Genomic DNA, 17,391 nt, shown 5'->3' with positions numbered 1-17,391 from the left:
ATGGATCACATTGCACCTAGCATTGCGTATAATGACACCGTCTTCCTTCTACGTTAATCCGGCTCTTACGGACACCTGGGATGAAGCGACTCTTTCTAAGCAGTGACCTGCGGTTAGGATCCAGTTAGGTGAACTTACCGATTTACTCTCAGAGAAATTTGAAACGGTGCCTCAGAATTGTCGATCGGTAATTGTTATCACGGTTCGTAATATCGTGACATTCACGGACCCTAAAGCTAAGAACGAAGCTTGATTCCATATTCACCAATGCTAATTTTGTTATAATTACAAATTACAAATTAGAAAATTTGTTACAAATCCGTCTTTCATTACATCTTAAAATTACTTTTGGGCGTGGATACATTCACAGTCTTCATTAGTGGCGGGAAAATCTAGGGCATCACCTCAGGTGTTACGCATCGATTGTTTCCATCCAATCAACCTTCCTGTGTGACATTACAGGACATTGTCGAATGAACGTACATGTATCCTTTCGCAGGCTTATCCACTGTTAGCGCCTAGAGCCCAAGATATTGCGCCTTATTTTTTCGCATCGTTCGTAAGCGCCTTTTTCCCGCTCCTGTGTGTGCGAGCACGTATTTGTATGGGTGTGTCCAAAAAGGATGAAAACGCAAAATCGGTATGTGGATGTGTACGTGTGATGCAAAACCAGGGAAAACAGCCATCGTATGCTGCGGTAGGTTAGCTTTTAAAAAGATAGTGTGCCTTTATGTGTGAATTTTGTAACGCAATTCTTTAATATTAACTAATTCTTGGAACATACTTACGGCAAATGGCAATGGCAAAAGCAGCAGTATAATCACAATACCGATAAGACCAAAATGGCTTTCGGCTGTGGCAGGACATTAAGTGAAACGACAGATAGGTTAAGTAAACATTCAAAAACATGAACAACTTATTCCCAATTGCAGTAATGTAAGATGCTCTCGGGTTTCATTTGGATTTAGTAACATCGCCGGTAACGGCGTGGATCACTGCTCATTGTGGTAGTCAATTATCGGGCCAGCATGAATCGATTAGTACGCTGGTCTATTTATAGACAAATTGTCCTAGATATCGACTAGCGGAACCGCCTCATATGCGCCTGTTTTCACTACCAGGCGCCAAGGCCGGCAGGACAGCCCGGGTGACGAAGGACGCTGGGTAGAGCATGTAACAGTGCAAAGCAGACTGACCCAACTCTGTCCTAAATTTCTTCAAAGAACATGTGCACATACACACCTATACTCCAGAGTGCTGACACTTAGAAATAGAGCAACATTTTAGAGACGTAATAAATGAGCAAGCTAGCAGGATACGCTGAGTCACTCATGTGGTGCAAGTAGCAACGAACGAAAGAGACGTGCAAAGGGAACAAACGTAGTAAACCGAGCCCAACATACGCCGGCGCGTACCCAGTGGCTCTTGTTTGAGTGGTGATTGGGGTTGTACCCGTGTGTCTGGAATACCGTTTACAGATTGCAAAGGAAAGGCAATCGGAGCACGGGCCTACGGTTGTATGCATTCGGGTAGGTTACGCCTGACGAGAAAGCCACCGTAACCGTCCGTCCTCGATACATTGACATCCAATGCACCATTGTATGTCCTCACTTACATATATGGCTCCATGCATCCGTAAATGCTATTGCGCCGTTTGTTGAAAGGATGCTCTGTCCGGCAAACGTGGTGTTGTGTTGTTTTTGGTACAAGGAACGACATTTGGCGCAAATGGAAACCGAAGGGTTAAAGTATTGTAATGACAATCGGCATGCTCTACGTCATCGATTTTTCGAAACTGCGAAGATATTTTTAAAACATTACAGCTGCAAACTTGCATACGTCATTGCAATACGCCTACTAGCACATGAGAATGTTAACGCGTTTGCTTGCACCACCACCAAACCAAATACCAAACAATGAATGTTATGAAAACACATAATATTTTCGTAGATACTGCTCTATTTTAGAAAGTCTGATTGTCTGATTTTTCATTTCTTATTACTTGAATTTATTTTATCCACGTTTAAGATTCGTTCAGTATCAGTGGCAGGGCAATTTATTATTTGAATGAGGATAGAATTTAATAAATTTCCGGTTTGAATACAAAACAACTTTTTAAGAAATCCTTCTCGTTTCCTTATCGTTTCTTATCATATACATCAGTAACTGGTTTCTGAGACGCAAAAAGCATTACTAAAAAACCGTAAGTAATCCACTTATCATTATTGATTCGTTGTTTTGCAAATAGTGGAAATTTTAATGAGAAATAGTTAAGCAATTTCATTTACGTTTCATACGTACACATTAGGTGATTTTTTTCAGCTGTTTAATTTAAATGAAATTATTTAGAAACGTAAGTATTTAATTTCTCTTGCGGCAAAAAAATCAGAAAAATTAGGTCATTTCTTTAACATTTAAACAAATTGGTCGAAGTATTGATTATAGATCAGATACATTTCGTAACAAATTAATAAAGGAGAAGAAGGAGAATATGAGGAATTAGAAGCCGATTGATTTAACAGATTTTTAAAAATCAACTGTGTTACTTAACACAAATATTGTAAACATGGAAGTACGTCTGCATCTATTCGATATAAATTCACATAATTAATCTGTTGATAAACAACTGTTTTTCATTTCATTTATACTTTAAATGTTCTTTTATCCTTCAATGTAAATAAATTCTCTCTTTTGTAACCCTTTGGATCCTTTTGCGTTTGCTTAAACTATCGAGATACACGTGAAACATCTAACTATGATTAAGATCCATAAAAAAAATTAACATGATTAAGATCCAACATATAAAGGTGTCCATTTTTACCTTTGTCGTTGAGTTCCATATGAAAGGACCGCCGCTCATCCCATGGCCAGAATTTAAAGGAAGAATAGTTTGTCGTTTAATGTTTCTGCGGGCATTCGCTTCACCGATTGTCCAATAAGATAGGCTAGTTTATGTGCGTACTGTGAAAGTGAAAGTACATGAATTTAAAAAAGATAGGATTCTCATGGGTTTGTGGTACTTTAGCATGATGTGTGTGTGTGTGGGTTGGTGGTTGAATGGGTGGGAGGGTGTTTGTAAATTACCTGACAGCAGGCGGGAACCCGGATAGTTCCGGGCCAGTTGTAGTACATGTAGCACATTTTGTAGCTCAGTCGCTGCAGCACGTCGGGTGAAAACTGAGAATCGTCTCGCAGCACGATGTAGTGCGTTGGTGTTACAGTTCCCATTTGGACGGTTTGTGCCACAAGGTAGTAATCATATTTGTTTCGACGCGTTACCATGTGATCAAGCACGCTACCGGGCGGAGCATTTGCTAACCCGTCGGGCCCACCTCCAGCCAAGCTAAACAGGCGCGTTATAACACGCTTCTGCACCACGATAAAGGTGATCTTTGGGGCGTAATCTGGTGCGACCTTCTTGCAGGCTGCCTCCAGCTGTGGAATCTCGTACTGCTCGCAGACGTCCATCATTGAATCACTAACACCATCGCGAAAAATTATGATCTTTTGTGGGAGCGTACAGTTGCGGCGCCGGTAGGCTTGCAGCGTTTTCTCGAGTGATACGCACATCCCGTTCAACAGTTCTTCTTTACGTTCCTGAATCGTTGCCCGAGAGTACCAATGCGTGAAGGAAGAATCCAACGAGCCGACGAACGCGGATACAGAATTCGCTCGTTTCATACCCTCGTGGTAGCTGTCCATACCACAAATCATCGTTTCCTTCAATGGTATATTTACGCTCCAAAGCGTACCACCAAGTTTACAGTTCATCTGCAGCAAAATCTTTAGCACAATCGATCGATTGCGCTTATCATTAGCGAGTGTGCGTGCGTTTATGACTTGCGATGGGATCGGTACCTCAGTGCAGAGGATACGTTTGATCGCAGCATATCGATCGTCGCGTGACGTTGGACAGATTATAACCACAATCTGCGTTCCCGGACGAATACGTGTGCGTAGCGCCTGAACGTACAGTTGCGTTGTGTCCTGTGCTAGAATTTCGATCTGAGGCTGAACGATTTCCATTCCGAGCAGTTTGTTGATACGCTTCACACAATCCATGAACATCGTGGCGAACCGCTCATCACGCTGCGTATACAACAGCATCCACTGACGAATGTGGACAATTTCTAGCATTGGATTGTTGGTCACCTGATGCGTGAAGTCCACGCTGGGACCGGCACTGCCGACAGTTCCCCCGCCGGACGTGATATTTTCAACCTGTAGTTGGCGTCCCACCATTAGTTGGGGTGTGGTCTTCAATTCTAAACCCCAAGAGGCCAATAGATCCCGTGCTACCTCGTTTTTGTTAACGTTCTCGCAAAATTTTTGCATTGCCAGTACGCGCTGGCTAGGTGTGATGCGGGTATATGTGGCAATATCCCGCATTACCTACAATAACAAATAAAAAGTAAATCATTTCGTTTTGTTTTGCGCCTTCTCAAAAATATTCATTATCATAACCGTACCTTATAATCTTTGCGCATCTCATCGGTCAGCCCGGTTAGGTAGCAGAGCTCCGGTACTAAGCACAGCGCAATTTCCAGCGGTTTTTCACTGTTGCTAACTTTCCGTTCAGAGCGATTTAGCAACATTGGCTGCTGATGGTCTTGTATTTCAATTCCATACTGCTTTTTGTAGTATTCGACGTACGTGATATCGCGATCTCCATAACGGAACGTGCAGAGTGGGTTCAGATCAAACAAAACGTCATCGATCCGGTACGTTTTTTTATTGTAACGCGTTAGAACGACTGATCCGAGCAGTGACTTCAGCACATTGTCATGAAACTGGGCTTCTCGGCACTGTGCGATTGTTTTGATGTGAGTGTACACCGTCGTTTGCATTAAAACGCGATGCGTGACGTCGAGATTTAACATCAATCCTCCGTCATACTCATCCACCGCCGTTACGAAACCTGGCCAAATTTCAAGCTTGTGCTGTGGCACGATGCGTGCTTGCGAGGGATCGTAGTGCTTGCGTCCCATCTCGGACAGTTGCAGAATGTACATGATACGCCGAAATATTTTGTTATATAGCATCACGTTTTGATGCATGCGCTGTTGAACTCGAAATATCACTATCATCTTCACAGGCGTTTCATCCGTCGGAGCCTTAGCGGTAATTACCGTTTTCGACTCTGGCAGTTGCATTGGAAGCAGCAGCATATGACCGTCGAATGTGTACGCCTTGCCGAAGATATTACGATGACTGTCCACACATTGCTGGCGCGCCCGTTTCGAGTCTACGTACGGTTCAAAATCGACCGTGTAAACAAACACTCCTCGATTTTGTTCACATTTCAGCTCCATAAAGTTGCTCATCATCTGTACCTTTGTCCCACTCGTTCCGGTACGTCTCGCATACTCTTCCGGTTCTTTTGATTTCTCCAGTACGAACGTGGCCGCCTTCTTCGGAACCTGCAGGTGTGTTGATTGAAGGAACTTACCCAAATTTTCCTCCATTACAGCAGCATCAACCTCAGATGAACTACATGAAACTACTCCGGATTCGGAAGTTTTGCTTGGATCTGGTACAACAGACGACAACTTCTGTAAAAATCGTCCACGGCCTCCAATGGCCAAATTTGGCATGGTTGCAACTAGTGGTAAGCTTCCATCGGTGGTTTTCGATGGTTTTAGGAATGCGGCAAGTGCATGGGACCGTCCGCGCCCTAAACCTACTGCTGGTAACTGGGCAGCATTCTGTTCTTCTACAGACAACTGTTCCGTTCGGTATCCACTGTCAGGGTTTGCGGAATTATCATTCGATCCATCGACGGAACTGTTCGATGAGGCATCGATGATTGAACGCAAAAAGTTCATCCGCTTACTCATCTTGCTAGCTGTAAATGCAGTTTCGTACTGTTGAATAGAAGAAAATATAAACTGTATAGTTGTAATTTCCTTCACGTAAAGCGGCACATGCTCGAGGCGTACTGTAGAAAAAGGCACCGGTTTCTAGGAAATGAACGTGGTTTGTGTATTGCGATCGCACGAATTATAACGTTGACAGCTACCGATGACAACTCTGCCGTCTACATTGGAATATATTGAGCAATGTAAATATTCGCTTTCTAAACTAGATACTCAGACCTACTTTTCGGAAAGAAAATCGCCAATAATAAAAAATGCAACAAAAGGGCATTAAATAATTTCATCAACAGTTTTTGGCACTTAAAGAACGGAGTCGAAAATGGGTTTATATGATAATACCGTATGGAAGGATTTTTGGCTGAAATGGAAAGCGTATTCCTTACTCGCTCTACCTGGCTAAGAATGGAACGTGCCAGGGCAAGAAAGCCTGTTGATTTTGCTCGGAAAACACATACAATGAATCCGTTAATATAAACTGTCGCGTATTGTGGGGATTGATTGTATATCGATCGCCCGAGATTCCGCCTGTCGGAACTTTCGAAATAGGGTGACTGCTCCAGTTTTCTGCACCTTCGTGCTGCTGTTATGCAAAACATGAAAATACATGTTGTACCTACTTGATTCAATTAGTTTTTTTTATTCAAATATTAATTTCATATTGGATGCTAGTCAAAGGTTACTCTTCATTTTCCAATACGTTTCTGAATACAACAATAGACCTATTATATAAAATATTTGTGTTTGAAGACGATGTTATCTATTGCGGTTGAAAAAACTTTCGTAGTAGGTATCTTCCTGCATACCTACCTACTAAATTTTGTGATTCTAATGGGCTTTATGTGCAATATTCATAAAAACGTAGACATAGTTTTTTCTGTTTTAGGCAGGCTGTGTTCCTATTATCGACAGTGCAAATAAGGGACAATAAACGTTTTAAACGACTGAAAGGATTACACAATTAAAGTTTTAACACTTTTTCACTCTTATTTTGGTAGTTTAGATGCTTAAAAGCAGTTTAAAAAACCCATTATATGCTGCTCGAAACAGACAATCTTGCTGGCAGATTTTGACGTCTTTGTGCTGCGACTAGGAAACAACGCTGTCACTGCATACAAAATCACACAGCATTTTCATCTTTCGGCATGTACCCATTTTCGGTAGTAATAAATGAGACAAATAACTCGGGAAATGGCTTTATGGTTCAATAATGAACAATTACCATGGTGAATTGGTAGAGATTTGTCGGGTCTGGGGTTGCTCTATTTGTTGTTATGTGTGTCATCACTTAAATACGTTTGCAGCGCTTTTTAAAGAGGGACGCATGAATTGATGTACGATATTAAAATCGACACAGTTTCTTAACTGGCTAACGTAAATTTTTCTTACTTTTCCACCTATTATGTTCCACCAAGGTGATCGATATGACCTGTTTGTCCTAGAAACTTGCTATGCGAAATTTATAGATTGATCAGAAAATCGCTATACTGAAAAAAGGGAATCACCAAACAATGAAAGCGCTATTGAAATTGGAAAAAAATCATAATAATAATTGATTTAATCGTACTTGCATATGCCAATAAACGTATCTGTTATAATAGTTGTCATTAAATTAATAACACCTACCACATTACCACAAATTGTTTATCTGTGAATGTCAATATTCTCTTAATCGCATACGCTTACATTTCTTTTCCAAATGCTCTCTTATGTTAAGATTTCTTTTAAGCAAAAAGACTGAACTTAAAATTGAAGTTAGATAGCAATCAGCACTAGCTGAACGATGCACTGTACTTTGTTTACAAATGTTGCCCTGTAATTCATTGTACAGTCTTTCCTTGTAAACAGTGTGTATGTATTAAAAACCGATTTCCGGCCCGAAAATCTGGAAAAATGGGATAACTGTAGGGAAGAGCTTAACTATGTGCTGTAATTGTTAGCATCATTATTCCTTTTTGGAATAAGTTTCGTTCCAGAGTTGTTCTTTCCCTTAACAACGCGCGTTACGGCCGTTTGATGATAGATAGGGAAGCACATTTTTCTCATCTTCTGCAATATGTTTTTCCATGAGTCTAGCATTCCTTACATAGGATAGCTTTATGAATGTATCATGGATGGAGGAAATGAATTCTTAACCATGTGCAGCAAACAACCGCTCTAATGCGACTATACTATAACCATACAAATTTTACATAAAGTAATGCATTTACACGATTCCATGGATCGCTTCTGCCATTCCGTAGTACATAAAATGTTCACACTTTGTACACGTGTGTATCATTACCGTCGCACAAATAATTCTGTAATAGATCGGAACTACACGCTTAAGATTGTGAGAACCTTTCTACATTCCAATGATGACATCTCGAGGCTTTTCTTCCATTTCGATTACTTCCTCTTTATGGACCACCTGTTGTGTGACTACTTGCTGGGACGCTTGTTGTTGTTGCTGTTGATTCTGATGGAGTGGAGTAGTTTGACCTGTATCGTGATGTTTTTTTTTTACAAAATAATAATTTACATTTTGTTAGAAATGGACACAACCTTAAGAATATTGATCATTATTATGAAACGAACCATATTTTTCATGAATACCACGATGCCTCTTCAGCGCGAAACGATCGGCAAAAGAGGCCGAACAGATGTCACACTTGAAAGGTTTTAAACCGGAGTGTACCTGAGAAGAAGTGTTCAAGCAACATTGTTAGTCATGGTTGAAAGTTTATGCAAAAAGTAAATTCTACTCCATACCTTTTCGTGATTCTTAAGATGAGCTGCCTGACTGAATGCGGACTGACAGCGGTTACATTTGTACGGTTTTTCTCCGGTGTGTATACGGCGATGGTTCCAGAGTGTGGCATGACGTGCAAAACCTTTATCGCACACCTACATATAACATAAAACATTGATGTAACATATTAATTCACTAAAGCACTGATTGTACTTACCTCACATACGTAAGGCTTCTCTCCGCTATGAGTTCGCTCGTGATTCTTCAAATGCGGCGATTGTGAAAACTGCATTCCGCAGGTTCCACATCTAATATTACGAAAGATACAAAAAAATGCCGATAGTTGTTAAGGTTTAGTGAAAAAAGGTGTAACTGTTACAATACAAGATTCTCCATCTACACTTACTTGTACGGCTTTTCACCGGTATGGATGCGCATATGGTTCTTTAGATAAACAGCTTTTGCAAATGCTATACCGCATACATTACACTTATAATTTTTTTCACCCGTGTGCAACTTCTTGTGCGACCACAGACTGGAATAGCGCGAGAAACGTCCTCCACACGTATTACAGGTGAACGGCTTTTCAGGCCTAAAAAACAAACATGCAAAATGAAACGCAAAAATTCCAAAAATAATAGTGATCATAGACTAAATGGTTTGACTTGACCATTGACGTTTGTTACAAAGACGTTTGTTACAACGATCGAAAGGAATACCCACTGCTGATGTATTTGTGATGAGTGCATTAGCTTCTTTTGGGCAGCACCAACTATAATTACACCAGATCCGTTACATTTGTTACATTTCGTTACTGTGGCGGCATTACGTTTTTTAACCGGATGTGTGTTCGGTTGTGTTATAAGCGAATGCTCAGCCTTGATCGTGTTCATTTGTCCCGGCATCAGCGAATCCATAGACGAGTTGCTGTTAGATGCGTTCGGTATTTCGCCAATTTCGAATTTGATGTCACCGTCTGGTGCAACAAAGATTTGTGTCGCTAGAATAAATAATAATCGCTGAAATTGATCACAACGCAACATACACATAGGCTAACGCATGCAAACACTTACTTCTGGCCACCGGTTGTGCACCATCATTATTGATGCAGGTTTCGCAGCGTATCAGCTTCGGTCCCTTTCGTTTCGGATTGCTATGGATGGGTCCGTTGCAGGAGATGCACTTCTGCGATTTGTCCGCCTTGGTCGTATGCGTTGCAACCTGTTGCTGCTGTTGCGCTTGCTGTTGTTGTTGCTGCTGCTGGACCTGCTGCTGTTGCGCTTGCTGTTGCGCCTGTACCTGGGCCTGTGCCTGGGCTTGTTGTTGCTGAGCGTCCTGGGCATGTTGGAGCTGTTGTTGTGGTGCCGGATCAAGCGCTTCCGTGGCGACAATCTGAATCTGACCAAGGTTTTGACCCGTTTCGGAGATGAGATTTTGTGCCTGCACTAAATTCTGAGCTTGCGTTACTACCGTAATGGCATCCGATGTTGTTTCCCCATCCTGATTGTGGGTACGCTTGTGGTGGTTCAGCAACGTCAAATGGTTGAACATCAAACCGCACACATCGCACTTGAAACTGATGTTAGAAATGGTGTTCTGCGAATGGATGGAAAATAATGTTAAATTGTTCGTGCCTAGAAATTTGCCTAAAATGCATACCGTAATGGGTTTGTTGACAACTAGCTGTCTCCCATCGACAGTGATCCCGGTAACGCCATTCGGTATCGGCATCTGGTTGACCAGCGCACAGTTTGCATAACCAAACGGTTGTATGTATTGCACTGTCTTTGTTTCATCGGAAAGCTGCGCCAAATTCACGGTGCTCAGTGCCTGTTGAAGATAAAGCAAACCATGGGGCGCGTTAGGAAGATGATTCGTCTATTCAAGGTGTTGGATGAATTTAAACGCTATGCCAACCGTCAGTCACGGTTTACCTGTGACGTTGGCGTTAGCTTTTGTATCATATTCACATTGGCGTAAAACGTTGAAAACTCCGGTGCTTGCTGATTTGGCTTTTGACCCTCCAGTTTGTTGCCTTTATTGATATCGTTGGTGGTAGTTGTTTGATACTGTATGCCGATCGGTGTGCCCGTTGCCGATTGGATGTTGTTTGTAGTAAACATGACTTCTAGTGCAAACGCTGTTCTGGAGTACTTTCTACACTCGTCCGAATGATGTAGATAATTTCAGCATAATTTCTAACTGCACGATTATAACCTGCAAATATATCAGAAATAAACTCGTGTAAGGGCATGAGTAATGCGAACGGAGGTAATTTTGTTTTTACAAATCTATTCAATATTCTTCCACGTTCCATTCTCATAAGATTGTACTTGGATTAAATTTAGGTATCGCAGAAAGCGTTTAGTGTGGGATAAAAATTCTGCTATCATGTCGAACGTATTTGATGGGCGCAATGTTGATACAACAATTAACAGCATTAGTTTCATATGCGTGTAATATTATAACAGGCAAAATGTAGCTAACATCTTATTCACACTTGATATAGTTACTGTGTGGTGGACATCGAAGCGATAACAAATGAATATAGGAGCGCACATACTAGGTATATATTACCTTGAATCTTGTTTCGATGTTTTTGTGGTTTGATATAACTTTGTGCACCATTAAAGTACCGTCCATCGTTTTTTCATGTATGTAAAATGTTATGCATTATAAGATTTATTTTATGTGCAGCTGAAACTAAAAAAAAAAAAAAAACAAATTATAAATTAAAATATTTTCCTTCGATACAAACTAGACACACATTGAAGAAATGTGTCATAAAAGTGAATGTGAATTCATAAAATGTGTGAGTTTATTAATGTGAATACATAAAAGAAATGAATGTAGAAAAGCAAACAGGCAGCGAATGCATCTTTCCGTTATTCCAAGTGCACTCGCACTTTCTCAGAATATGTCCTGAAAAAATGAGATACATCGAAAAAAAACATAAATAAACCGCGAATGTGGCCATCGTATAAAAAAAACGAAATCGCATCAAACGCTGTGATATGATTGCGCGGTACATTGCTGTATGGTTGGTGTCGAACCTCCCGTTTACGATGGATGGGTGATGCACTTGAAACTGCATATTAATGCTTTTGATATGTTCGTTCTGCGGTGGGATAGAAAATTCACGTCATCCTAGACGTTCTATGCAACACTCCAAAATACCAGTTATCGCGTATGGCACGTGAAACAGATGACAATAAAGTGCAGGCACGATTGACTACTATATAAATATGTTAGTGGTAAAGATGCGCTTTCCAAAAACCGCACACAAATTCTTTCCTCTTTCTGGTTTCTCACGGTGAACGAACGCGCGCGTTCGGCCATTTGCTAACTCACTCTCGCGGCTTTGCACCATGTTTCGCTCGAGTGTGATGCTGCACACGCACACTATCGGAGCAGTCCAGTTTTTTCCTGCCTTCTCGTGCGCGTCAACCGTACACACGTGTATAAATGCGTCTCTCTCTCATATCATTTAACTACTCTGTCGCATCATCGTTTCGGAACAACGTAAAATCTGTGACGAAATATGACTCCTCCTTGGGAAGCACTGCTTTTGCATCAACATTGCTGCATTTTCCTCAGCACAAATGATTCAATTGTACCACGCGTGATTTTCAGGAATGTGTCACCTTGCGATCCGGTCGGTTATAAAGAATCGATTTTTCACTGTAAATTTTCCCCTACTAACCATCACCGTTCGTAGAGTACCCATTTCAATGGCTTGCCTGCCTGTGGCGGGGGACGTATAGGGCCGTGACGCGTACTATACCTTCCGACGGATCGGTGCCGCTAGGGACACTTACCGGTATTGCTGGGGTTTCTGGTTTTGTTGCGGCGTCCCAAAACAAATCACACAAAAACGCAATGTGTCTCCGTTCTAATTTTCATCCGTTTCACGATGAACACAGCGGCAAGATTCTTTCGTCTCACTTTAATATGGCGGCGCAGTTTACTCACGGGAAAAGAAGCAAGCACACACAACCAGCACACATGAAAGGGAAAAAGCGTATGTCTGCCGTGGTCGTTTTTCTCACTTTTCGACGGCGTTGGCTATGCTGCTTTGAACGGAACGACGAGAGCGAGAGCGCATGAAAGCAGCGCAGAGAGACAGAGAGCGAGAAAACTGACGGAGAGAAGAAAATGATAGCGTATGCGTATGTGGAACACACAGTATGAATACAGCCTTACGTGTAAAAGAAGGCATGCAACGAAAACCATATCATGTACAGGGTAGAAAATCTACGTTGAAGAACTGGCAAGCATTAGGCAAGAACGAGGTGTAAAATAGCCAGAAGGAGAAGGATAGCTGGTAGTGTTGGTGATACCTGCACTATATATTGCTCATTAAACGCTAGCGTGAGAATGAGCGAGAACAAATGAACGGTCGCGAGAGACAAAGGCAACAACGGGCGTGCTCTCCCATCTTTTTCGCTCGATTATGCCGAATGCTTTTCGCCCGATACAACAATGGCGACAAATTCAAGCGATTTTTTGACTACTTTTTTAAAATTATTATGATCTTCTTGGCTTAACGACCTCTGAGGTCATGCCGGCTATTCCTTGCTACGTGGGGACGGTCCGAATGGGATTTGATATTTAATGATTGTTATGAAACAATGTTGGTTTAATCTCACCACTCATTTAAAAAAGACCAGGTTGTGAAATGTGAAGCACTTTGACATTCAGCAAGAAATAAAACAGAACGAGTTTGTTTGACATGGGCAGGAGGTTTTCACAGTGTATAAATTGTCTCAACATCTGGATGCTGACTAATTAAAATGTAACGGCGGCTAAAGAGTAGAAAGAACCCACAAGTTTTTGTACCATACAAGTTGCACGTAAAACGGCAAAAGTGCGCTGGGAAACTGGCGGCGGCTAAAGAGTAGAAAGAGCCCACAAGTATTTATTCCATACAAGTTTCATGCAAAACTGCACTGGACAACATTTCGTTACAAATCATATTTTCAGAGAATAAGTAAGGTTTGCGGGATCAGCTAAGCTAGTATGTAATAATAAAACATCTTTAAGCATTAAACGAAGCGAGGTTATCGAAAAAATTCCTATTGATATCATGTTTTTAATTTTATAGATAAAAGTAACTTGAACTTAAGCTTAACTATGAACAAATATAGTAATATTTAAATTCTATATAAATATTTCTTAAATTAACATTAAATTAACATTCGTGTAAAATATTTTTTATAATGTTGATAGATTAGATTAGGTTTTTTAAATTATTATTTAAAAGGCTTATACGTAAACGTGTCAACCAATTTCTTGTTGCGAAAACATTAAGAGCAATGAATTATAGACGTGCTTGTAATCATCAGTATTAAGATAATCATAAAACCAACGTCTCTATCTGGATGTACATGCACTAACGAAATATTTATGAATACCTTTGCTTACTCTCCGAAAACGCGTAATTTTATTTGCCGCTCTGCTTCACTTCCTTTCTGCTTACCACATCGAACTGAACCAATAACCTGTAACAAGGTCGCGGTTGAGAGTACATTCGCACGAAAATGTCCTCACATCACGCATCCAAGTTTTCTCGGGATCCAAACTCGGCAGTTTTCTTTTTAAGTTATAAGCGTTTGAACCTCCACCCGGTGGTTCCATTGCGATGAAATCAAATCTCATTAATCAATTATTAATGAGTGTCCAGCAAAAACTACAAAAAAGAATCCGTTTAATACGTTCATGTGCCGAAACAAGTCGCGTTATGGATACCTTGCTAAAGCAAACGCTCCAAATGACTTTAGATGGTTAACGGACGAGAAGAAGGAAGTAAAATATCTACTTACAGGGTTTTTCTATTCAGTTTAGACTAGCCGCACACTTTTTCGTACTCGGCGCACTTGATTATTAGCAATTTGCATGTTTGTTTGCCTACCTGCGTTAAAAATCAAGTGCGCAGAGCAGGAAAAAGTGTGCGGCTAGTCTAAACTGAATAGAAAAACCCTGTAAATAATCAAACATCTGCGCAACGTTAATGAGAATGTATGTGACACTTTTGCGCGCTGGGTAAAGATGTATCAAAAGTCAACTGCCTGAAGGAGAGAATCCACATATCCCAAAGACAGTGCAGCATCCTAACCGATAAGGGCCGTAAGATGCAAAACGGGTCGTTAGACTAAAATGAAGAATCACCGTGTTCCATTCAAAATGACGTCTATTACTCTGGCAATTATGCGTAATAACGCGTTTTAAAAAAAATTATATTCTCATTATATATTGAGCCTTGCTGTTAGCATTGACCCCAACAAAAGGCCTTAAAAGATGCACACAGCGTACTAAAGCAACGTAGGGCCACAAGAACGCATAAAATTGTAATGTGGATGGCCGTGGCACCTTTGATTGAAAGTCGAGAGAAAAAGATCACAGTGCTAAGCATCTCTAAGCGATCCTGTCTGATTTCCGAAACAAAGCAGAGATGATGAGCTGTGTGTGTTGCAAAACTCAAACCATCCATTACGATGTTTTTTTTTTGCAAATTTTCACAGCAACACGCACAGTCTTCGGATGCAGCAAACCGAAACGTCTAACAAGACTGTGTGCAAAAACGAACCTCGATCGCCTTAAACGCCGGTAGCGATTAATCAATAAATAATTTACTGCTCAATGAGCGAGCGTTCATCGTATGCGTACGGTCATTTTGGTAGGGTATAAGGGTAGGGTTCGGTAGTTACATTCCGTGTTTTCTTATGTTCTCTTTCGAAGGCTTTTCATGCGTTTGTAAAATTCCTTCTTAGTGTCACCGGGGGCCGTGCCGGTGCTGTATGTAATACACGGCGTTGCTTTCACACGACACGACCGGGTATCGAATCCCATTCGGACCGGAGCAGAAATTGTCGGCATGGCCGTAGGAGGTTGTTAAGCCAGTAAGAAAGAGAGAGGCTTCACTTTCTACGGACTTCTTTTTAATTTTGTCCGTCATTACGCGGACTTACTAAATCAACCAAAGCATCTGACTGAACAGTTAAAAGCATCATCGTAGTGCTTATGCGTGTGTGATACAAGGTTTTTAAATAGTGTATCAAATCAGGTTTCGGCTTATTATTCCTTGTTAATATACATTCTAAGTGCTGTTACTTATTCTCTTATAATACTAATGATTTCAATCGCTTATATAAACACAACAACAAAAAATCACCCATCCTTCCCGCAAGCCTATGATGTTTCTAACAAAAACAACGCACGTGTATTATAGAAAGAAAAGTGCAGTTACATTGGATTCACAGTCAAACTCATCCAACCTTTTTCGGGAACTCGTCAATTTATTGTGCCACAGCGGCATCCATCCTTACAAGAAGTGCAGTGCATCTTCCCGCATTTAATGATCGTTCCACAAATCGTTACCGACACCATTTTGGGGCTGCTGTCGGGCATACACGGGAGCTTGTTTGTCGGTTTTTTTATGAAACAGTACCCAAATCGAGACAACCGGAGCGAATATAATCGAAACGGCCCTATCGTTAACTTACACGATTTACCGCCATAGGAAACGATCGCAATGATTCGCTTTTCGCACTTGACCATTATAACATCTTCAAGAACCCATCTGCAATCGCTGGCATCATGAAAACGCAACATCAACATTAGAACCGTCAGATGCATACCTCATCCCTATCGTTTGAAGGCATTCCGCAGCGCACAAATCACTAACGCGAGAGGCACGCGAAGAGAAGCATGATCATTGGTTGTCGTCGGTTAAAAAGGACCAAATTGCAGGGAACGTGCAGCTCATTTGCAATAATTTGACCTAAACTTAATAAATTACGCACTGCGGCATGCGACGCAAAAGTTTGTTGTTTCACTACTTCTTCCTCGAAACAGGCAAATCGATAGCAACGAGCACATTTTTGCTGTTGTCGCTCACACAAAAAATGTATGTACCGACACGAGCACGTGAGACGTGGGCAAACAATGATTGATTCGTTGACGCGAGGTTACCACTTTTCGCAGTTCTCTTTTTATCTGTGAAGTCAGTGAGAAATGAATACCGATTGGAGAGTGATGCGTGGAGGGATGCTACAGAATGCAAGGTAAAATAGCCCCAGGGAAAAAAAGTCGGTTGGAACGAAAGCGAAATTCCATCCTACTTTTGATGCCTTGTTAGCTATCAAGTTGTGATAAGGGAGATTGGAGTTAACTGGTGGCGGTCCACCGGTTGATGATATGTTTGAAACGCAATTGCACCCAGTGCAGCAATTGCATCCGACACAGCGTGTTAGGCTCGTGACAGGTTTGGTGCAGTGTTTTTAGTGGTTTCCTTTTTTCTGTTGTGCATTATTTTGATTTAATGTATTCTCGTTACAATGCACGCCAGGAAAAAGAAAACCATGTGCATATACTGCATATTGCAACACATTTGCGCAGGTGTGGGGAAATCGTGGGGACTTGTTGGCCTTGGTTACAGGCTATTATATGTTTGAATTTTTTTCGATCATTCCACTTCATTTGGGGTTTCAATTCAACATTTACCGTTGGTGATTGGTAGGCAAACATTTGCCTACAATAAGAGAAGGAACGTCTATGGAAACCTTATTTTGTGTTATCTTTTTATTTTTCGAGTAAGATTGGAAACTATATATGATATCGTATTCCCCTCAATCAACTCACTCAAGTTAATATTATAACTAGTCGCGGTTAGTGTTTGTTAAAGCGAGTTTAACATTGGTTTTTGATTTATTAAATCATTAATGATATAAATGATTTGATTCAGTCATACTACCCGGCCGGCCGTCCAAATGGTAACAAAAGATTAAT

General features: G+C 41.0%; 2 protein-coding genes across 11 annotated transcripts in view; both read right to left on the bottom strand.

Moving 5' to 3' along the window:
• Window positions 1–1,984: 1,984 nt before the first annotated feature.
• Window positions 1,985–6,366, bottom strand: LOC125761499 (protein argonaute-3). The gene is made up of 5 exons (XM_049422682.1): window positions 6,100–6,366; window positions 5,940–6,037; window positions 4,470–5,864; window positions 3,085–4,392; window positions 1,985–2,961 (listed from the first exon to the last, which is right to left on the bottom strand). The coding sequence occupies exons 3-5, from the start codon at window positions 5,835–5,837 to the stop codon at window positions 2,875–2,877; spliced, it is 2,763 nt and encodes a 920-aa protein (XP_049278639.1). The 5' UTR covers window positions 5,838–5,864; window positions 5,940–6,037; window positions 6,100–6,366; the 3' UTR covers window positions 1,985–2,874.
• Window positions 6,367–7,053: 687 nt separating this feature from the next.
• The window catches only part of LOC125761504 (zinc finger protein 184), a 127,205-nt gene continuing 116,867 nt past the window's right edge, over window positions 7,054–17,391 (bottom strand). Inside the window, exons 1-12 of one of the 10 annotated variants that reach the window (XM_049422697.1) lie at window positions 12,423–12,664; window positions 11,182–11,307; window positions 10,539–10,821; window positions 10,264–10,434; window positions 10,075–10,200; window positions 9,678–10,002; window positions 9,328–9,604; window positions 9,011–9,196; window positions 8,822–8,912; window positions 8,625–8,759; window positions 8,451–8,550; window positions 7,054–8,354 (exon numbers count right to left, since the gene is read on the bottom strand). In XM_049422697.1, coding sequence (XP_049278654.1) covers window positions 8,218–8,354; window positions 8,451–8,550; window positions 8,625–8,759; window positions 8,822–8,912; window positions 9,011–9,196; window positions 9,328–9,604; window positions 9,678–10,002; window positions 10,075–10,200; window positions 10,264–10,434; window positions 10,539–10,727 — 1,737 coding nt within the window. In that variant the 5' untranslated portion in view covers window positions 10,728–10,821; window positions 11,182–11,307; window positions 12,423–12,664 and the 3' untranslated portion in view covers window positions 7,054–8,217. The other 9 variants (XM_049422695.1, XM_049422696.1, XM_049422687.1 and 6 more) reach the window with 9 other exon arrangements.

Source organism: Anopheles funestus, chromosome 2RL, assembly GCF_943734845.2.
Source record: "Anopheles funestus chromosome 2RL, idAnoFuneDA-416_04, whole genome shotgun sequence".
Taxonomy (NCBI): domain Eukaryota; kingdom Metazoa; phylum Arthropoda; class Insecta; order Diptera; family Culicidae; genus Anopheles; species Anopheles funestus.
This window is presented reverse-complemented; position numbering and strand designations above follow the sequence as displayed.